This window comes from Salmo trutta, chromosome 30 (assembly GCF_901001165.1).
Source record: "Salmo trutta chromosome 30, fSalTru1.1, whole genome shotgun sequence".
NCBI lineage: Eukaryota > Metazoa > Chordata > Actinopteri > Salmoniformes > Salmonidae > Salmo > Salmo trutta.
Genome location: NC_042986.1, coordinates 24,334,762 through 24,357,552, shown reverse-complemented (window position 1 = coordinate 24,357,552; position 22,791 = coordinate 24,334,762). Strand labels below are relative to the sequence as shown.

Below are 22,791 nucleotides of genomic sequence, written 5' to 3'. Positions count from 1 at the left end.
CTTCCATTTGCGAATAATCACACCAACTGTTGTCACCTTCTCACCAAGCTGCTTGGCGATGGTCTTGTAGCCCATTCCAGCCTTGTGTAGGTTTACAATCTTGTCCCTGACATCCTTGGAGAGCTCTTTAGTCTTGGCCATGGTGGAGAGTTTGGAATCTGATTGATTGATTGCTTCTGTGGACAGGTGTCTTATATACAGGTAACAAACTGAGATTAGGAGCACTCCCTTTAAGAGTGTGCTCCTTATCTCAGCTCGTTACCTGTATAAAAGACACCTGGGAGCCAGAAATCTTTATGATTGAGAGGGGGTCAAATACTTATTTCCCTCATTAAAATGCAAATCAATTTATGACATTTTTGACAGGCGTTTTTCAGGATTTTTTTGTTGTTATTCTGTCTCTCACAGTTCAAATAAACCTACCATAAAAATTATAGACTGATCATTTCTTTGTCAGTGGGCAAACGTACAAAATCAGCAGGGGATCAAATACTTTTTTCCCTCACTGTATATATATATATTATTTTTTTTAAAGCTAAATTTAAGGGAGTTATACTCCAGTCTAGTAGGTGGCGGTAATGCAACATTTATTGGATGCCAACCGCGGTTGAACCTCAACGAAGAACCGACAGAGTCTTGCATAAACTGCATAACATGTTTTGTAATGTTTTTTTTTATTACAGTTAGCAGTAGTTAGCTAAACACACTCCGAGGCTGTCTTGTGTAAACCATTTACACAGTAATTACATCGCTAAGAAAGGTAAATAATATTTTTGTCCAAAATGTTGCATACCCCAGTTATATATTTCGTCGAAGGAGTTAACTTTGATAACAGCTAAGCTGCTGGAAGTATCAACAACCGTACGATGAATGTCGAGTTTAAATGAACCAGCTACTTTCTGTATTAGTTATGATGTCAGTTCAACAGATAAGTACACAACCCGAAATGTTGAAAAGCATTTGATCTAGATAGTGGTTTAATTTAGAATGGAATGCAGTCTGTTTACTATCCTGCATTTCTTAGGATGGCTCAAGTGCCCAAAGTTCGGCTGGCAGGGGGCTTGGAGATCTGCCGCATCCTGAACGGCATGTGGCAGGTATCAGGTGCTCACGGTCCGGTGGATCATCCCAAAGCAGGTAAACTGAAAGTAGGGTAAAAGTTCACTCCAAAATCAAATTTATTCACACGTTTTTAGACCTTAAGTGTCTAGCTAATGTCTTACATGAGTGAGTGCCCCACACAATATTTTATCCAGTTTATTTAACTGAGAACAAATTCTGTTTACAGCAACAACCTGGGGAACAGTCACAGGATGATTGAGCCAATTGTAAACGGGGGATGATTAGGTGATTGTATGAGGGTCAGATTGGGAATTTAGCCAGGACACCAGGGTTAACACCCCTATTCTTACAATAAGTGCCATGGGATCTTTAATGACCACAGAGTCAGGACACCCGTTTAACTTCCCATCCAAAAGACAGCACCCTACTCAGGGCAATGTTCCCAATCACTGCCCTGGGGCAGTGGGATGTTGTTGTTTTTTGACCAGAGGAAAGGGTGCCTCCTACTGGCCCTCCAACACCACTTCCAGCAGCATCTGGTCTCCCATCCAGGGTCTGACCAGGACCAACCCTGCTTAGCTTCAGAAGTAAGCCAGGAGTGAGATGCAGGGTAGTAGGCTGCTGGCTATAGCCTATCAGTTTCATACAGTATCAATGGAAAAATGGGTACTATATAATTTTCTTTTGTTTTATGATGATGCTGCCTATTATAGCATTTTTTTTACCCACAAATGTATTTCCCTAACAGTTAATATCAAACCCCCTTTTCCTATTCCAGTGCAGGCAATGCAAGCCTATATTGATGCTGGCCTAACAACTTTTGACATGGCAGATATCTATGGACCAGCGGAGGAGATTTTTGGACACTTCAACAGCCAGGTATGAATTGTTGTTGTGACCTACACCACACAATCTCCAGATTATGAACCTGTTGGATTGAAAGTGTATGTACATATTGTAGATTGTATGAACATTGATCTCAGATCTGTGTGCAAGTGGAGCAGTACCCCTGAATTGGCACAGGAGGGAGCTAATGTAGCACAGTTGCTATTCGACTGTTGGGCTGCTCAGTCTCGCGCTCAAGAATCAGGGGAGAGATGGTGTATGGAAGATCAGTAAATTCTCTCACTATCACTTATACTCACACATGAAAAAGCCCGTACACATCAAGCCTTAGTCATACAAACATTGTTAGATGCACTCTTGCACCCCCACTTTTGTTTCTTCACCATTAACATTGGTTTTAATATGAAGACTTTATTTGCATCTTCATTTATTGATTCCTTTGGATTTCAGACCTTGTCGGTGCCCAGGCACGCTGCATCTCACACGATTTTGACTTGTATGTGTTTTGACACCTGGAATAATGTCCTCCGAAAATGCTTCCCAACACCAACCTCTCTGAGGATTGAATCACCTGTCTGTAACTAGACACATCTGCTCTGCTCTCACGTATGAAACGGAGAGATTTATATGGTCTCTCACGTCTGACTGAAAAGTGTCTGAGATCTTTGAGGGGATTATGTGGACTGAGGGTGTTCCTATATAAAGTGTGGTACACAACCAGACTGAGTACATTTTGTGAATACATATGTGTCTTTTCACAGATGGCACGGATTATAATTGTAGCATTCTGTTTTCTAGCTGAAATCGAAACCCAGCTGTGATGCTGCACCACCCCTGCAGGGTTTGACCAAATGGGTGCCACGACCTGGACCAATGGACCGCAAGGTGAGTCTTTAATACAGACTAGTGTGGGAAAAATCATCCTACAAGTTGTCCACCATCTATTAAAATCTGAAAGCTAAATACTGAATATCACACACACCAATTAACAATTAGAACTGCTTGAGGGCAGTGTCTCAGGACAACTTTCAGCTATTTGAGAGACTCCCTTATCTGATTCTATTTTGAGGTGTCTGTTCTGGTTCAGCTCTGTGAGACTCCCCTTATCTGATTCTATTCTGAGGTGTCTGTTCTGGTTCAGCTCTGTGAGACTCCCCTTATCTGATTCTATTTTGAGGTGTCTGTTCTGGTTCAGCTCTGTGAGACTCCCCTTATCTGATTCTATTCTGAGGTGTCTGTTCTGGTTCAGCTCTGTGAGACTCCCCTTATCTGATTCTATTTTGAGGTGTCTGTTCTGGTTCAGCTCTGTGAGACTCCCCTTATCTGATTCTATTCTGAGGTGTCTGTTCTGGTTCAGCTCTGTGAGACTCCCCTTATCTGATTCTATTCTGAGGTGTCTGTTCTGGTTCAGCTCTGTGAGACTCCCCTTATCTGATTCTATTCTGAGGTGTCTGTTCTGGTTCAGCTCTGTGAGACTCCCCTTATCTGATTCTATTCTGAGGTGTCTGTTCTGGTTCAGCTCTGTGAGACTCCCCTTATCTGATTCTATTTTGAGGTGTCTGTTCTGGTTCAGCTCTGTGAGACTCCCCTTATCTGATTCTATTCTGAGGTGTCTGTTCTGGTTCAGCTCTGTGAGACTCCCCTTATCTGATTCTATTCTGAGGTGTCTGTTCTGGTTCAGCTCTGTGAGACTCCCCTTATCTGATTCTATTCTGAGGTGTCTGTTCTGGTTCAGCTCTGTGAGACTCCCCTTATCTGATTCTATTTTGAGGTGTCTGTTCTGGTTCAGCTCTGTGAGACTCCCCTTATCTGATTCTATTCTGAGGTGTCTGTTCTGGTTCAGCTCTGTGAGACTCCCCTTATCTGATTCTATTCTGAGGTGTCTGTTCTGGTTCAGCTCTGTGAGACTCCCCTTATCTGATTCTATTCTGAGGTGTCTGTTCTGGTTCAGCTCTGTGAGACTCCCCTTATCTGATTCTATTCTGAGGTGTCTGTTCTGGTTCAGCTCTGTGAGACTCCCCTTATCTGATTCTATTTTGAGGTGTCTGTTCTGGTTCAGCTCTGTGAGACTCCCCTTATCTGATTCTATTCTGAGGTGTCTGTTCTGGTTCAGCTCTGTGAGACTCCCCTTATCTGATTCTATTTTGAGGTGTCTGTTCTGGTTCAGCTCTGTGAGACTCCCCTTATCTGATTCTATTCTGAGGTGTCTGTTCTGGTTCAGCTCTGTGAGACTCCCCTTACCTGATTCTATTCTGAGGTGTCTGTTCTGGTTCAGCTCTGTGAGACTCCCCTTATCTGATTCTATTTTGAGGTGTCTGTTCTGGTTCAGCTATGTCACTTGGCTGCAACAAAAGCCTGCACCCTCACCAGCCATAACAGGGTAAGATAACTCACGCCTGGTGTAGACATCTTTAATATGTCTCGTCACTAGGTTGTGGAGAAGGCGCTGCAGCGTTCCATGGCCCGTATGCAGGTGGATTCTCTGGACTGTGTGCAGTTCCACTGGTGGGACTACAGCGATAATAGATACCTGCATGCCCTGGGGCACCTGTCTGACCTGCAGCAGGATGGACTCATACGTAGGTCATCTTATATAACCATTTACTATTCCCATGCACACAAGCTCTTTGTTAAGATTCACAGTTCAGCCATGTACCTTGTGTACTTGTTGATGAGCTGTGCCTGTTTGTCTAGTTTAGATGTACTCCTTATTTTCTTACTCTTCAGGAGAGCTGGCCCTCACCAACTTTGACACTCAGAGGCTTGAGGAGATCACAAACAAAGGGATCAGAATCTCCAGTAACCAGGTACAGTGCCTGCTCCCTCATTCCCTCATTTGTTTGCCCCATCTTTCTCTCGCTTTCTCACTAGCTTAATGGGAGGCAATTTCCTTGTACCTTATAGAGTTTTGTGAAATCTGTGCATGTTCAGTACATTAGTCTGCGTCAGCGTTCAGTATGTCCAGTATTACTGTCCAGTGATGTTTCCTCCCAGGTGCAGTACTCTCTGATTGACCAGCGGCCCGCTGCTAAGATGGAGGCGGTCTGCCTGTCTCACGGCATCCAGCTCCTCACCTATGGAACTCTGGGTGAGGACCGGTCTGAGGTCATATGGGATTAAGTCATCACGGCCACTGCTCTACTCCTACTGCTGCTATTTGGCTGCTCTAGATCATCGGGGTTAGCCATTTAAGAGGATGAAGAAGCACTAGCATTCATGTCACTGCACTGAGAGAGTCAGTGGTGAAGGGTTGGGTTAGGTCCCAGTTAGCCTGGCCCAGGTCTGTATGGGGTTTAGCCTACCCATCTGACCTATAGATCTACACCAGGCTAGCTCACAGTTACTGTTGCAACCTTAGTGACCGGTTATGGTCTGTTTTTTGCAAGTTATGTGATTTACGATATTTTATGTGATTTACTTGATATTCTGATCTGATAATGCCCGGAAATGACTGACTCTCTCGCATATGTCCGTAATGAAAAACATAACGTACTCTCGCCAGATATATTGGGGAAAAAATCTGTGAGATACTGCATGCTTTGCTTTGATGCATTATGGTTATTAGTATTACTGAAATGAATAAGTTATTTAATATAGTGTTAGCGATTTTAGAAATTGTTTCCAGATTGACTCTTGCCATGTGGGGTGTAGGGATATAAAATGGTGCCAATCTAAGATGGAGTCCAAACTCACGATGTGTCTCTGCTATTTCTCTGCTCCCCTCTTCACCCTATCCCCTCTCTTCCTCATCTTTACCCTGTCTCTGTCTCTCTTTCTGTATCCAACCCCTCCCTCCCTCCCTCCATCTTTTTAAACCTCCGTCGCTTGGTCCCCCCTCTATTTCTCAGCCGGTGGTCTACTCTCAGAGCGCTATCTGGGGAAGGCGGAGCCTACAAGCAGGGTGGAGCTCAACACTGCCTCCCTCAGTAAATACAAGAAGGTGATTGATGGCTGGGGACGATGGGGGTTGTTCCAGGAGCTGCTTGTTGTCTTGGACAGTGTTGCCCAGGGCCACAGCTGCTCCATTGCCAACGTAGCAACCCGCTACATTCTGGACCGGCCAGCAGTGGCTGGAGTCATCGTGGGCTGTCGTCTCGGCGTTGCTGGGGCGGAACACATCACGGACAGCCTGCACAGCTGCAGCCCAGAGTTGGAGCTCACGGCGCAAGACCTGCGCACCATCGGCGGCGTGCTGCAGCGCTCGCGTGACCTCATGAGCCTCATCGGAGATTGTGGAGACGAGTACAGGAACTAGAGAAGATGGACCAGAGCATCTGGGTTGGAGGGAAGTAGAGATGGGGTACTGGAGAAAGAACATGTAAATGTGTGAATAAATGTGTGTATAGAGGATGGTGGGAAGTTAGAGGATGGCAGGAGTAGAAGGAAATGTGGTGGGAAGAGAAGGCATGGGGGGCTGAAACTGAAAATGACAGATGGGAGGGGCATGAGGGGGAATGACAGCATAAACTATGACAAGATACACAGATATACAGCCTTTTTTATTTAAAAAAATAGTGTCAACGTGTGATAAATGTTACCCTGTACCCATATAATTAAGAATGTAATGTATATAGCGTCATTATGTTTCTGTGTATGGAAAGGGCTTTTAAGTAAAGTAAGATATTGACCTAAAGCAGCTTGTTTAATTTACAATACGCACAATAGTTATTGATATTTTTGTAAAAATCCTCTTCCTGTACTCTTTCATGACATCCCTTCAGACAAGGAGAAAATATTTATTTCTGTTAATTTTGCTCAAAAGATGGAAATGTCTCTGTGTTTGAGGTGGTCTGTGGTGGACCTTTGTTTGCAGTATGCTGATGTTGTGTGTGTTTGTTTGAGGATTACTAGGGTGGAAGATGTGGGTAGGCCTGTCTTGGGGAACAGTTTCACTAGGGAAGTAGATCATGATGGAGTCCTCTGATGTTCCCTGACAGAGCTAGCTGACCGGCTGTTCACTCAAGGGTGTGGATATATGCAAACAGGAGGGGTCAGAGGCAGATTTGGGGTGGGGGTAGCAGTGAGGGGCAATTAGATGATAGGCTAGAAGATTGGGGGTGGGTGCCAGCTGGGGGGCAGGAGCAGGGGTATTACGTTTTGTTTTTCTCCATCTCTTGTAACCGTGGTAATGAGGCATTGATACTGTACAAGAGACAGTTGCTCTAATGACCATGAGGATTCCCCCAGACTGCCACTATCGCAGCTGCTGCAACTCACAGGGAGGGTACCCACAGCCTGGGGTTAAAGGTCAGGTACAAGATCACATGTATTCCCCTATGGGGAAACCCACACTAGGGTAGAGTACAGTGAGTACCATGGACTATGACATCCAGTAAAACTACCGTCTCACCAAGGGACTGAGTTTCAGTGTGCCTCAGACTAAGGGCTCGATTCAATCAGATCCGCTCTAACCAATATCTGCATAGCAGTTGTTTTGGCATGTCGGAGGTGGAACTACATTAGAGTTGTCAAATCCACAAGTGACTCCTGGAATTATACCTACAGTAAAGCAGACATTGCCTGCATAGAGTAACATTAACAGAAATCCCATGCAGCCTTGTTTACAAGTTCAAACAGTGGAATGTGAGATGTAATCTACACGTCCATTAGGCTGATAGAAATCCTCATTATTTAGTTGAATGATTTTTCAATTTGAGCGTAATTATCTCGTTCTGAACTGTGAGTTGGGCGGGTGTGGCTTAGTGACAATGATTTGACGTCTTCAACGCAGTTCCACCTCCTACACCGCCAAAACTTCCGCATCGCTATTGTCAGTTAACACTTGATCTGATTGAATCTAGGCCCTAAACACCTTGTTTTCCCCAGCTCAGTGGTCTTCAGGTTAGTGTGACAGCAGCCATGTGTGGTTGGTATTATATTTCTGTGGTGGGCTACTGTGTATGTATCAGCTGTCCTCATCTTGTTGGATGACCCTATGTTTAAAGAGCATCTCTGTCTGCAGTTTCATGCACACACATGCTGATGTGCCCTTTAATCTTTCAATAGGCTTTTTAATTATTAAAACACATGAAATATGCACAGCACGAGGTGGGTGGTGGATATGTCTTTGTATGTTCAGCTCTCAATGCAGCATGCATACAGGGCCCATTGTCCAGACTATCAGCAGACACACTGCACCAGATTTGATCAGGTGTGGCTCAAGTCAATGTGTGTCTGTGTTTTATTTGGTATTTTTTATTGAATATTAAAACATTCAATATACCTGCAGTGAAGCCAATCAACATTTACATTCAGTTATCAAGCAGACTCCCATGCAGAGCGACCCACCCAAGGGCACGTTGACAGATCTCCCACCAAGTCAAATCGGGGACCCGAATCAGCGACATATTGGCCCCCGGCCCATCTCCCAACCGCCAGCCCACCAACCATCCAAGATCCCCCCAAAGTTCCCCGAGAGCTGTCCCTCGACCATCCAAGACCACCCCCAAAAAACTCCCTCCACTCCCCACCCCCAAAGAAATCTGTATAATAACTTTAGCTAAAAGCACAGTCTTGAATCTTGCGTCATTTTATATATCAACTCATACACCCTGTGCCATGGAATCAGTACATCAAACACCTATTCTCAGCTATTTTGCAGTCTGTATGGCACAGCTGTCAACATCCTGGTCCTCAAATGAAACTGGTATACTTTCCTATTTATGCTATTTTTATTCCTCTGCCAGTTTTAATCCTTTATATTGGGCAGACAGACCAGTTCCCTACCTCCTCCTGCTGCCACCTGCCTCCTCCATTTTCGGGGCATTTTTTTGTAAATTAATTGGTTCTAATCTTGGATTGAGCAGACATTCCCATACAAATCCGATAACTTCATGAAAGACATACAGTACCAGTCAAAGTTTAGATGTCTTCACTATTATTCTACAATGTAGAAAATATTTTAAAAATTAAGAAAAACCTTGAATGAGCAGGTGTCCAAACTTTTGACTGGTACTGTAACTCGACCATTCCAATGTACAATATCATTTAAAACAAAATACCCTTTTCAAACATATTTTCCTTAAATACAGGTCTATTTTCAACCACCACATTTGAGTTCAACCATAATATTTGTTGTAATATTTGTTCTAATTAATCAAAAATGAGACATGGCAATCTACACAAAGGCAAAAAGGCAATTTTTAAACAATGGATGAGCTTTTCTTAGTAATCTACTTGAGAACCATTTTGGGTTCAAGTAAAACTTTTGTATAAGTGAAGCTTTTAAAGAGAGGTTTAGTGCTTTTATATTTAATCTCAAACCATCCAGTTCATATTCACTATATAGATAGGCACGCTTTATGTTGTCTGGCTTAGCGTTCCAGATAAAGCTAAATATTTTTTGCTCATAAGTTTTGAAAAAGGAATCATAAGGAGTAGGAGGCACCATAAGTAAATTGAGATATGACTAAGATATGACTAAGGAGTTAATCAGTGTAATTTTTTCCATAAACAGACCGGTATTTATCTCTCCATGGTTGCAGGATCTTGTCTATTTTTACAAGTTTTCTAATGAAATTCATTGTGGAGAGCTCATTTATATATTTTTCTATATGAATACCAATTATGTCTACTTCACCATCAGCCCATTTTATAGGTAAACTGCAGGGTAATGTAAAAGTTGTATTTTCTAAAGATCCAATACATAATATGGTACACATCATAATTAGGTTGAAGTTCAGAGACCAGAAAAGTTAACTAGATCTTCAATGAAACATTGCAGGGATCTCGCTTGAGGACTAGATACATGGATACCTTTGTTTTTATGCCTTGGGTTTCTAATCCTCTAATGTTGTTATTTGATCTGATTTTAATACCTCTTTAGGATCCGACCCTTTTTTTCCATTTTCGCCCGTAGCTCAGGACCTGAAGCAAGGATATGCATATTCTTGATACCATTTGAATGGAAACACTTAAGTTTGTGGAAATGCAAAATTAATGTAGAAGAATATAACACATTAGATCTGGTAAAAGATAACACAAATAATTTTTTTTTTTTTTGTACCATCATTTTGAAACGCAAGAGGAAGGCCGTAATGCATTATTTCAGCCCAGGCACAATTTACATTTTGGCCACTAGATGGCAGCAGTGTATGTGCAAAGTTTTAGACTGAGCCAACGAATCATATCTGTTCAAAATGTTGTATCAAGACTGCCCAAATGTTCCTAATTGGTTAATCAATACATTTTCAAGTTCATAATTGTGCACTCTCCTGAAACAATAGCATGGTATTATTTCACTGTAACAGCTACTGTAAATTGGACAGTGCAGTTAGATTAACAAGGATTTAAGCTTTCTGCTCATATCATATCATATATGTCTATGTCCTCTGAATTTTTTTGGTTACTTACAACCTAATGCTAATCACATTAGCCTATGTTAGCGCAACCGTCCCATAATGAATAGATATGATGAGTGTGGACACCCTTGTTTAACTCCGACAGTTCAAAACTCTCTGAGAAGAACCCGCTATTGACTATTTTACACCTGGGGTTGCTATACATTAGTTTTACCCATTGAATAAGAGACTCACCGAAAAAGAAAAAAATCCAGGCATTTATAAATAAAATCCAGTCTTAATTTATCAAAGGCCTTTACAAAATCTGATATGAATACCAAGCCTGACTTCTTAGATGTTTCATGCTGTTCTATTATTTCTAGTAGTTGTCGTATATTATCTCCAATGTATCGTCCATGTAAAAAACGGTCTGATCAGGATGAACAATACTTGGTAAAACCTTTATAATTCTGAGTGCTATGCATTTCGCTAGAATGAAGTGTAAGGGGCCTCCAGTTTTTTAGATAGACTGGATCTTTATTTTTGCCATCTGGGTCTTGTTTTAATAATAATGCAATCAGACCTTCCTGCTGAGTACATGACAGACTACCATTTCTATAGGAGTAGTAAAACAAGCTAATGATTAAGCTTTGAGAATATAAAAAAAGGCTTGATATAACTCTCCTGGTTTGCCATCAAGCCCTGAGGTTATTCCAGACAAAGGATTTAATAGCCTCAAAAAGTTCTTCCTCTGTAATTTGGCCTTCACGCTGATCTTTTTGTGCATTTGTTAATTTTTCATTTTTTGTATAATTTAAAATAATTCCTTAAAGTAATCATCATTGAGGGTGAGAATGAGACCGAATAGAAAACATCTGCTTAAAATATTTAGCTTCCTCTTTTAAAATATCTTTCGGAGAATCATGGATGACTCTCTTTAGTAACGAGTTTCTGCAAATTATTTTTGGTAGCGTTCCTGTGTTGGAGATTCAGGAAGATTGTGGTGCATTTTTCTCCATATTCCATCTAGTTTGCTTTATTTTTGTAATAGATCAATTCAGCTATAAATTATTTTGGCTTAGTTAAGAATAAATTGTCCTCCAGTAGACTTTGACTATATTTCCAATATCCCCGTCCATGTGGAAATTCTGTAAGAGTTATGTGAAGGCCATATAGATGATTGTCAGATTGCATTCTGTCTCCTTTCTGTGTCTGTGTGTTGCCATGTAGGCTATGCTCTGTAGGTGTGTGTATGATAGCATTTGATTATGGACATGAAATCATGAAAGTCAATACGTATGAAACAACTATCAGACTGGAGGGGTGTGAAGAAACCATTCCTTTATTGGTGTGAAGTCCCAGTCAGGATGAGGGGATAAAAACAGTGCTCTACACCAGACCCATGTCCACTCACACACTCACTCACGTGGGGTACAGGGTGTGTCGCATCAAAATGTGAGAGAACCAGACAATTTTTTTTCTCAAAAAAACATTCACCTCACTCCGACTACAGCAGTACTCATGACTTTCTCTGGGATGGGGTCGATTGTGGGGGAGTGGGGTACTGAACTTACAAGGGGCCAACTCAATGGGTCAAGGGTCAAAACCACATCAATGACAGTTAACAGAAATACCATATTTGCTTTTTTAGAATCCTTTGATTCATACTTCTTATTCTCGGAGAGCGGGTATTGCCAGAAGTGCTTTCGGGTTGACGGTTCCATGACAATGGCATGTTGCAGTGGCGCTGGTAGTGGTCTACTTGGCGTTGGCGGAGCTGCTGAGCATCTTGCGGACAGCCTGTGCAATGGCGTCACGGTCGATGCCAAAGATCTTGAGGAGCTCGGTGGGTTTGCCGCTGCGGGGGACGTGGGCCACGGCCATACGGTGCACGTTGAAGCCGGTCTCATTCACCACGGCAGAACACACCGCCTCCCCCAGGCCACCTAAAGAATTACAACCACATGTCAGTCAATCACATTTATATAGCCTTTTTACAACTAAATAAAACCTAAAATGCAAGAGTGCAGAGTTTTATTTTCTGGGACTTAGTATTTGTGCAGAAGTTTGTCCTAAGACTCCATATGTCACATCCGCTCTCCTCCTCTAACTCCTTTGAGCCTGTCTTGCTGAGCTGTCTTTGTTTGTGCAGTTCAGCCCCACTGTGCTGTACAGAGTGTACAGTAGCTGGCCAGTCAGTCCGATCTATACATCGTCTTTGTCTTCCACCCCACTGACACTGTAACACTGTCACCTCCACAGCCCACTGAGTCTTGATCCTCCCTGACAGGCCTGCCACCACCTTCTCATTGACTGACCATCAGGCCGGCGGTGGCGAAGGGGGGCGGGTGCGAGAGAGGGCGTTCCCCCATTCTACTTTAGTAGCCATCTGCACAATGGGGGTCCTTGAAGACTGGGCCTCTCCATATAGCCCCCTCTAAGCCCCCTATCACAGCCTCCCCCCTTCCTCTCCCCCACACACCGTCTTCCCACCCCCTATGGCTTTGAGTGGACGCCCAGCCCCCCCACGTCGCCCGTGCATGCACACCTGTCATAATGCACTATTCATGCTCATGTGTAGACAGGGAATGGGGGTGGGGGTTGGAGGTTGTCAGGGCATGGCTTCTGCTGGTTGGGGGTTAGTTAATGTTAAGATGCTGACTGTGGCACGGCTGTGCTTATTCTTTTCTTTGTTTAGTTCCGTCAACAGACAGTATAAATACCAAGGGACAAATAAGGCAACTGTGCCAAAATAAACACCCACACATTTTTGGACTTGCTGTTATCTAGGTCAGTGAAAGCCCAATGGCCAGAGCAGAGCTGAAAGTAAAAAACATTGAGGGTTGATTGTCTCTTCTCTTCCTGCACATGCTCAAATACTGCAGTCTTGACACTTGGCAATTTCAGAGAACTAATTAGTCCGCAGGCTTAGAGATTTAAGAACTGATACAAATCACATGAATGTCTCGCAACTGCATAACTATCTAAAACTGCATACCTCAACTGCATACCCTAAACTCATACCTCATATATTGTATTCCACTGGAATAAGATAACCTGAGTTCAGAAAGCAGACTGAGTGTGCAGAGTACCCACCCTCATAGTAGTGGTCCTCTACTGTGACTATGCGGCCCCTGGTGGCCTTGGCGTGCTCGATGATGGTCTTGGAGTCCAGAGGCTTGATGGTGAATGGATCAATCACTCGAATGTTGATCCTCTCTGAGAGAGAAACAGAGCATGTTATACAATACTTGTAGTACAAATTTCTTCAGTTCGAACTATGGTGTTTCATCTATTCAACCAACACCAGATAAACAGTAGAGATGAATCAACAGACTTCTACAGTGCTAGAGACAGATGCAAGAAGTACTCTAACTCTGTTGTTGGGGTGCACATGCTTATTAATAGAGTGCCACCATCAGCCACCACTCTTGGCATTTAACCCCAGATCATAACGAATGGTCCAATGTCTTAGTGGGACAAGTCTCACAACAAAGTCTCAGTACGCGTGTGCAAGTGTGTGTGTGTGCATGCGTGTGTTATTCGGATGACGTTACAACAAAGTCTCAGTATGAGTGTGCATGTGTGTGTGTGTGTGTGTGCGTGTGTGCGTGCGTGCGTGCGCGTGTGCGTGTGCGTGTGTGTGTGTGCGTGCGTGCGTGCATTACTCGGATGACGTTGATGCCCATTAGTCCCTGGGTGACGAGCACATTCTTTGCAGCCAATGTAGAATATAGAATATTGAGTTCCAGTGAAGGATCTATGTAATGACTGTTCTGTACCTTTCTTTAGCATTTCAGCAGCTGCCAGTGCCTCATGTAGGGTCACGCCTGCGCCGATCACTGTCACATGATCATCGTTGGTCTTGTACACAACCTGACGGACATGGGATGGAGGTTTCTATGATCTAGGCATATTTCTATTTAAAATAATTTAGCAAGCATGTTAGCACTATAAGAAAGTGATAAACTGTAAGACTTTCATTAGTCATTGTGTATAGTACATCTCATATATCATTGTCTCCATACCTTTGCCTGTCCCACATGGAAGTCTTCGTTGCTGTTGTAAAGAATGGTGTTCTCTGGGCGACTGGTTCTGATGAAACACACACCCTGAAACAGAGATGAAACATGTCATTCAGCCTCTGGACTTTCATTACCTTGTCATTTATCAGACAGGTTTATTAAACAGCGACTCAGCCATACTCAGCAGCTGTGTGAACCAAAGATATTGTAAAGTGAGCACATAGCATGAGGCAGATGTGATAGAGAGGGTTCTGGGTGCAAGTTAGTATTTTTTGTCACAAATATTGTTCTGGAGGCAGCTCTGCAGAGTGGTTACTAGCTGGCACAGCCACAAAGTCACAGCTACAGGACTGTTTTGCTAGTACAGACTGGAATATGTTCCGGGATTCATGCGATAGTGTTGAGGAGTATACAACATCAGTCACCGGCTTCATTAATAAGTGCATCGGCGACGTCGTCTCCACAGTGACCTACGTACAGTACAAATCCCAACCAGAAGCCATGGATTACAGGAAACATCTGCCCTGAGCTAAAAGCTACAGCTGCCGCTTTCAAGGAGCGGGACACTAATCCGGATGCTTATAAGAAATCCTGATAAACCCTCTGACAAATCATAAAACAGGCAAAGCGTCAATACAGGACTAAGATTGAATCCTACTACACCAGCTCTGATGCTCATAGGATGGGGAAGGGCTTGCAAACTTCCCAAATTATAAATGGAAACCCAGGCAAGCTAAATGCCTTCTCTGCTAGCTTCTGTGCAAGCAACATGAAACCATGCATGAGAGCACCAGCTGTTCTGGAAGACTGTGTGATCATAACTGTATGTAGCCGATGTGAGTAAGACCATTAAGCAGGTTTGGAGGGCCAGACAGTGTTCTTAGTCAGCTGTGTTCTTAGTCCCCTTCTGCACTCCCTGTTCACCCCTGACTTTGTGGCCACGCACGTCTCCGACACCATCATTAAGTTTGCAAATGACAAAACGGTGGTAGGCCTGATCACCGACGACGATGAGACAGCCTATAGGGAGGAGGTCAGAGACTTGGCAGTGTGGTGCCAGGACAACAACAACCTCTCTTTCAACATGAGCAAGACAAATGAGCTGATCGTGAACTATAGGAAAAGGAGGGCTGAGCACACCTCCATTCACATTGACAGGGCTGTAGTGGAGCGGGTAGAGAGCTTCAAGTTCCTTGGTGTCCACATCATTAAGGAACTATTATGATCCAAACACACCAACACAGTTGTGAAGAGGGTACGACAACACCTATTCCCCCTCAAAAAGTTATACAGCTGCACCATCGAGAGCATCCTGACTGGTTGTGTCACCGCTTGGTATGGCAACTGCTTGGCATCCGACTGCAAGATGCTATAGAGGGTAGTGCGTACGGCCCAGTACATCACTGGGGCCAAGCTTCCTGCCACCCAGGACCTCTATACCAGGCCCTAACAATTTTCACACACACACACTCTTGCTGCTGCTACTCTCTGTTTATTATCTATGCATAGTCACTTTACCCCTATCTACATATTACCTCAATTACCTCGACTAACCCTTACCCCTGCACATTGACTCGGTACCGGTACTCCTGGTATATAGCCTCGTTATTGTTATTTTAATGTGTTACTTACTATATTTCCTTAATTTTTTTTAGCAAGTTTTTCTTACTTACTTTTTCAAAAACTCTGCATTGTTGGTTAAGGGCTCATAATTAAGTATTTGTATTCAACACGTGACAAATAAAATTGGAATTGATCAAATCAGATTTTAAATCAAACCATAACCACACTGCTAACTCTAATGTCTAACCCTAACCTTAAATTAAGACCAAAATGCACATATTTGTTTTCATTAATTTTTACGATATAGCAATTTACAATATAACTAAGGGGAAATCACTCAGTTCTGCCTCCAGGACAAAACTCATGACAATAAATGTCAACCTGTGTGCTGGGTACCTTTGTGTTGGCAGCCAGCTCCACAGCTTTCTCAGTGGAGACACCGTCGCTAGGGTAGAAAACAGTTGCCGTGGGAATGGCTCTGAACATGGCAATGTCTTCAAGGCCCATCTGAGAAGGTCCATCCTCTCCTAGAACACACACACATGCACACATACACACGTAGACACACAAACACGCATGCAAGTCACAAACAATAGCATTTGGGGTGTATGGGGCGGCTAAAAGTAAAAGCTACAGGACTGGCATGCGTTCAGTGGGGCGAGTAGGCGTGGGCATGCAATGTACCTGAGGAACCAAAAGGAAACCTGGCCGCCCTGCCACCACCACTTCCATGACACAGAGAGAGAGAGGGGGAGGGAGGAAACGAGTGCTGGCCGGAGCCACACTGATACAGTAGTAGATGGACGGAAGATGTGAAGAAACAAAATCAAAATTCAGGATTCAGGAAATAATACAGGATTACAAGACGTGAGGCCAACTACAAGGAAACGATTCAACACACTGCAAGTGTTACAAAAATGTGCAATCGAAACAATCTGAAGACAAAGACCTTCCTCGACTAAACAGTGTTAGGGGAAGCACTGTGTTAACACTGTGTGACAGTGAGACAAGTCTTCTGCAGTGGGCTGAATCGGTCCAAGAGGAACAAGCGCTGAGAGCTAAGTCAGGTTAGGATCACAGTGAGGAAGTCACGGGTCACTACACAGACAGGTCACCAGGGGTGGGGGGGTGGTCAAAGGTCAGTGGGCGGACTGACCGATGGACACGCCACAGTGGGAGCCACACAGATTGATGTTGCTCTCGGAGATGGCAGCCATGCGGAGCTGGTCGTAGGCACGTGTGAAGAAGGTGGCGAAGGTGCTGGCGAACACCACGTTACGATCCCGCGTGGCGCAGCCCACCGCAATGCTCACCTGACAGAAGAGGAGAGAGAGGATAGGTAAAGGAGAGTAAAAGCCTGAGTAACTTGTGTTCTCAAATTCTGGCCAAAGTGTCTCACATTCCTTAGACACAAAAGGAGGGAGCCATCATCTTTCAATTCATATGGGAGAAATATGATGTTTGAGCCATTTCATTTCCTGTTAGCCCTGAGAAAGCCCTTTCCCCTGTTCCCCATGAGGCCCAGCTAAGGGGATGGGGCCTGTGTGAGTAGTTTAAAACAATCATTGTCAGTGAGAGTTTTTACTCAATAAAATACACTAGAGCATCATTGTTGCGTCATTGTTGTCACTGACAAACAAGATACTTGAAAGCCAACAGAGCATTAAATGCTCCAATCCCTTAACAATATTCATATCTGATGTGACAGCATGACTTGGGTAATTAATTCATCTAAATAACATCAGAACTATATTTGACTCCTTCATTGTCTGTGTGGGAGTCACAATGAGACATGGGCCACAATACGGCTTCATTAAACATGCTAATGATGCCTCAAAGAACCTCTACTGGAATCCTGCAGAGACATTACTAATGATGAGGAGGTCAGGGCCCATATCCACAAAGCGTCTCAGAGTAGATGCTGATCTAGGATCTGTCCAATCTTATTCATTATGATCTAAAAGGCCAAAATGATCCTAAATCAGCACTCCTACTCTGAGACACTTTGTGGATACGGGACCTGGTCTCTTAGGCAACCGGGCAGGAGGAGTAGAAGGATTCATGCCCTAGAAGTGAGGGGGTAACACTGTGCGTGTCCGAGGTGAATAATTTAGATATGAGGGTGGAAAGAAGCAGAAAAAGACGCTTTAGACTATAGTGATGGATAAAGTGGAATTGCGTGTTTGTCATTCTACAGTCGTTCAAATACAAAGACGAAGGCCTACAGTATGAATGGTTTGGATGGAACTTTGATGGTCATAAGCTGTTGTTGATAGTGCTATCAACAACAGCTTATCATTGTTTTGTTTTTTAACTTTTTTTGAAGATTTTGTGATCAGTACACTTTTGTTCACCCTACTAGACCTAGACTCAGGTCAGATATGTGGCACTGGGTGTCAGCTGAGCTCACCATGTTCTGCTCAGCGATGTAGCACTCAACGTAGCGTTCGGGGTGCTCGTTCTTAAAGAGCTCAGAGAAGGTTGAGTTCTTGGTGTCTCCATCCAGAGCCACCACATGCTCGTTGTAGCGGCCCAGCTTAGCAAGAGCCATGCCATAGGCCTTCCGCGTGGCAATCTGCAGCCAAACACAACCAATGGGTTAGTTCATTAAAAACACAGTTCAATATAGCAGCCCACCACCATTCATGCCATCTGTCTTGGTCATGAGCTAGTGAATATACATTTTCCGTGTCTTGTTCTAGGACTTAAAGCATCTCTCTCAAACGCTCTTGTTCTTTCTGTCAAGTACACACATGCACGGGCGCACACACACCTTCTCTCCGAGTTTGTAGTTGGGTGCATTGGGCATGCGGACGTTGCGCAGGCTGACTGGCGGTGAGTCCTCGGTGGGCGTAGCGGGGTACAGGCGCTTGGTGGTGTTCATGATGCGCACCTGGATGTCCTTCATCACCCCCTCAGCCATCTCCTTGGGCAGGGGCTTCCCATGCCAGCCCATCTTGTCCTCTGCAGCTACAACACACACAGAGAACATGATGAAATACATACACAGACAGAGACACACACAGACAGACATTTATCAGAGATGGCACACTACCTCACGCATAGCAAATACGCCTTTAGTATGTCAGCAATGAAAAAATTTGAGGAAATCTGCTTTTGTTTTATATCTATTTGACATGATATCAGTATCAAAATGTCATAAGTTACATACTGCTCAACACTCCTCTCTCATCACAAAGCCTTACACGTGTGGCCATCAAAGACCATTCTACAGGTCAGGGTTCCACTTCAAAAGCCATATGCTTATGACAATAGGCAGACAAAGGCCAGTGATCTGAGTATATACTACACATTCTGAGTGATTACTAGGCTGCTGCAGCAGACGCTCTAAAACACTGCCTAGATTACCACAGGTTTAGGTGCCCTTCATAGAAAATACCCATTTTAAGGGACAGGCACAGACTAAACCTTTGTGATTTTAGGATTAGTGTGGTCTGGTAGTAGGTATTCATGACAAAGCAGTTCCCGAGCACTACAGATATGTTTGAATGTGAAGGGTAGAGGGGAGTCTGTCAGTATCACAATGAAGCTGTGCAGCTACATTTGTGTATGCATGAAAGGCGCTGCTGCTGGCATAGTATTAGGGCTTGGTTAGTCTCTGGGTGTACCTGTCTGTACTAGTGTATCAGTACATGTACATATAGAGGAGCATGGGATTGGGTGCCTGTAGAAATGTGTGTGTTTCTGTAGGTACCTGAGATTCCCTTGCCCTTGATGGTTTTGGCAATGATGGCGGTGGGCTGGTGACGGGGTTGGCTCAGAACCTTGGTCAGCTCCTCTACACTGTGCCCGTCCACAATGATGGCATTCCACCTACACACACACACACACACACTTAATTTACTGGTGCCAATACCTGGTTGGAGTAATTTACACGCTCAGGCCCACTATCATGGTCTCTAGTCCACACATTTTCTAGGCTTTCTCCCAGTACCCACCCAAAAGCCTCACAGCGTTTCTGGTACTTCTCCACATGGTGCTGCAGGGGAGCTGGGTCACTCTGACCCAGACGGTTGATGTCCAGGATGGCCACTAGGTTGTCCAGCTGGTAGTAAGAGGCGAAGGACATGGCCTCCCACACAGAGCCCTCAGACATCTCCCCATCACCTAGCAGGCAGTACACATTGTAGCTACAGAAGGACAAACAGACAGAGGGAAAAACAGACAGACAGACAGACAGACAGGGGCAATTAGAGGCTTGCAACATCATAGCAGCCAAGCTTTCATAAAAAGTAATAAACAAGTAAAGTTATGACTAATATAAATGACTAATCCACAACTTTCAATTCATTGCCACTTGATTGCCACCTAATGGCTAACGTGATGATACGCAACACAACAGAGCAGAACAATAATCTCTCCCTCACAATTGCCTCCCCTCGCAGAATAACATTTTCCACACAACCCCCTCCCTTCATCTTCAAAATGAGCCTCCCTCCCCGCACAGAGCGAACAGGAACCGTTGGCCCCACCCTTGGCTCGGAGCTCCAATCATTCTGCATGGTAACAGGGTCTGACAGCTTTCCACTCAAATAGACACATTGTCATTAAAGCGAGAAGATAGACTGAGACATGGCACATTATGGCACGCATTCCGAGCCAGACCGCCCGGGGGAAAAAAGCATTCCAGAGCCCAGAGAGGGATCCACAAAACACCTGGTCCAGATCCCACAACATCCCTCTCCCGGTTATTCTCGCCGCAGCACCTCTCACTACACAAAGACAGACTTCCCTGCACCAACACACTGTTTAAACCTCTGAGCTGCAATTCAATTTGAATCAAATCAACACAATCTAATTGGCTACATGATGTTATATGATACAATATTAGTGTGTTGACTGACTGCTTGCTATAACATGAGTTGATGATAATGGTGATTATATAGCTCATTAATTAGACGGTAATGAAGGGAAAAAGTAGAAATGTAAATATGAATGGATAAATTACTGTTGTTCTATTGTTGTGGAGGAATGACACTGTTTAAAGTGCTATTTATTAAGTCAAAAGCTGTGATGGAGGAGGGGATCTGAGGTAACCCTTCAAATGTGCATATCGGTAAGTGTGTGTGTGGCTTAAAACAACACACACTGGGGAACGTATCCTACACATTCTGAGGGATTACTGGGCTGCTGCAGGTCTAAAGCACTGGCCGGATAAAGCCGGGGTTTGGGTGCCCCTCGCAACATGTGCCAGGATAACCATGCAGTTTAACCTAGATAATTGAGATTAACCAATATTCATTCATTCCCTCTCTCCTCTCGCCAGGTGAGAATATTATAGAGGTCAGAAGAGAACACATCATACTGACACCTCACACTGAGCCCTCAGGCTGGTCTGGCTTACATAGAACCAATGAAAGGGAAATGTCTTAAAAAACGCCCTCCTGAACCTGTGCCAAATTGTTTTACGTTCTGCCTTGATTTTGTTTAGCTAAAGCATGGATAATCATATTGAAACTCTCCATTTACTAAATCAAATAAACACAGTGAATTAAACAGGGTACTGTAAGCGTGAGGCTTTAAAGCTGTAATGATGTGGCATTTTCACTTGCTAATCCTCCTGCTAAGTGTATCTGACATTCACTCATTTGACTGATAGAACACTCTCTTTATCTGGGACCCTGGCAAATGCATGTAGGGCTGTGGATTTTGGGGTCACGGACTGTAATAGGAAGATTGCTTTAATTAAAGCAGTCATACATACAGACAAGTCACAGTTGGGGCTGGATGCTACAGTAGCTCACTTTGACAAGCTGTTCTAAGCACTGGAGCACACACACTCACTAATTACTCATTCCCAGAGAGAGACACACTCAATTCAATTCAATTCAATTCAAGGAGCTTTATTGGCATGGGAAACATATGTTAACATTGCCAAAGCAAGTGAAGTAGATAATATACAAAAGTGAAATAAACAATAAAAATGACCAGTAAACAACAGAAGTTCCAAAAGAATAAAGACATTACAAATGTCATATTATGTATATATACAGTGTTGTAACGATGTGCAAATGGTTAAAGTACAAAAGGGAAAATAAATAAACATAAATATGGGTTGTATTTACAATGGTGTTTGTTCTTCACTGGTTGCCCTTTTCTTGTGGCAACAGGTCACAAAATCGGGTTTGTTTTCAAATTCGTTGTGGATCTGTGTAATCTCTAATATGGTCATACATTTGGCAGGAGGTTAGGAAGTGCAGCTCAGTTTCCACCTCATTTTGTGGGCAGTGTGTATATAGCCTGTCCTCTCTTGAGAGCCAGGTCTGCCCACAGTGGCCTTTCTCAATAGCAAGGCTATGCTCAATGAGTCTGTACATAGTCAAAGCTGTCCTTAAGTGTGGGTCAGTTAAAGTGGTCAGGTATTCTGCCACTCTGTACTCTCTGTTTAGGGCCAAATAGAATTCTAGTTTGCTCTGTTCTTTTGTTAATTCTTTCCAATGTGTCAAGTAATTATATTTTTGTTTTCTCATGATTTTGTTGGGTCTAATTGTGTTGCTGTCCTGGGGCTCTGTGGGGTCTGTTTATGCTTGTGAACAGAGCCCCAGGACCAGCTTGCTTAGGAGACTCTTCTCCAGGTTTATCTCTCTGTAGGTGATGGCTTTGTTATGGAAGGTTTGGGAATCGCTTCCTTTTAGGTGGTTGTAGAATTGAATGTCTCTTTTCTGGATTTTGATAATTAGTGGGTATCGGCCGAATTCTGCTCTGCATGCATTATTTGGTGTTTTACATTGTACACGGAGGACATTTTTGCAGAGTCTCTATTTGGTGTTTGTCCCATTTTGTGAATTATTGGTTGGTGAGCGGACCCTAGACCTCACAACCATAAAGGGCAATGGGTTCTATAACTGATTGAAGTATTTTTTTCCAGATCCTAATTGGTATGTCGAATTGTATGTTCCTTTTGATGGCATAGAAGGCCCTCCTTGCCTTGTCTCTCAGATCGCTCATAGCTTTGTGGAAGTTACCTGTGGCGCTGATGTTAAGGCCAAAGTATG

At 43.7% G+C, this 22,791-nt stretch overlaps 2 protein-coding genes across 2 annotated transcripts in view; one reads left to right on the top strand and one right to left on the bottom strand.

Moving 5' to 3' along the window:
* Positions 1-608: 608 nt before the first annotated feature.
* On the top strand, positions 609-7,952 carry LOC115168320 (uncharacterized oxidoreductase YccK). The gene is made up of 8 exons (XM_029723473.1): positions 609-760; positions 1,025-1,137; positions 1,841-1,941; positions 2,707-2,793; positions 4,340-4,487; positions 4,636-4,715; positions 4,903-4,996; positions 5,757-7,952. Exons 2-8 carry the CDS (start codon positions 1,026-1,028, stop codon positions 6,161-6,163), a joined length of 1,029 nt encoding a protein of 342 aa, XP_029579333.1. The 5' UTR covers positions 609-760; position 1,025; the 3' UTR covers positions 6,164-7,952.
* A 3,556-nt stretch (positions 7,953-11,508) lies between these two features.
* The window catches only part of LOC115168319 (transketolase), a 28,212-nt gene continuing 16,929 nt past the window's right edge, over positions 11,509-22,791 (bottom strand). Inside the window, exons 5-14 of the mRNA XM_029723471.1 lie at positions 19,735-19,926; positions 19,491-19,609; positions 18,549-18,745; positions 18,186-18,350; positions 16,932-17,088; positions 16,172-16,302; positions 14,216-14,299; positions 13,970-14,063; positions 13,284-13,406; positions 11,509-12,133 (exon numbers count right to left, since the gene is read on the bottom strand). Of these exons, the coding sequence (XP_029579331.1) occupies positions 11,946-12,133; positions 13,284-13,406; positions 13,970-14,063; positions 14,216-14,299; positions 16,172-16,302; positions 16,932-17,088; positions 18,186-18,350; positions 18,549-18,745; positions 19,491-19,609; positions 19,735-19,926 (1,450 nt within the window). The 3' untranslated portion in view covers positions 11,509-11,945. The remainder of the gene's footprint in view (positions 12,134-13,283; positions 13,407-13,969; positions 14,064-14,215; positions 14,300-16,171; positions 16,303-16,931; positions 17,089-18,185; positions 18,351-18,548; positions 18,746-19,490; positions 19,610-19,734; positions 19,927-22,791) is intronic.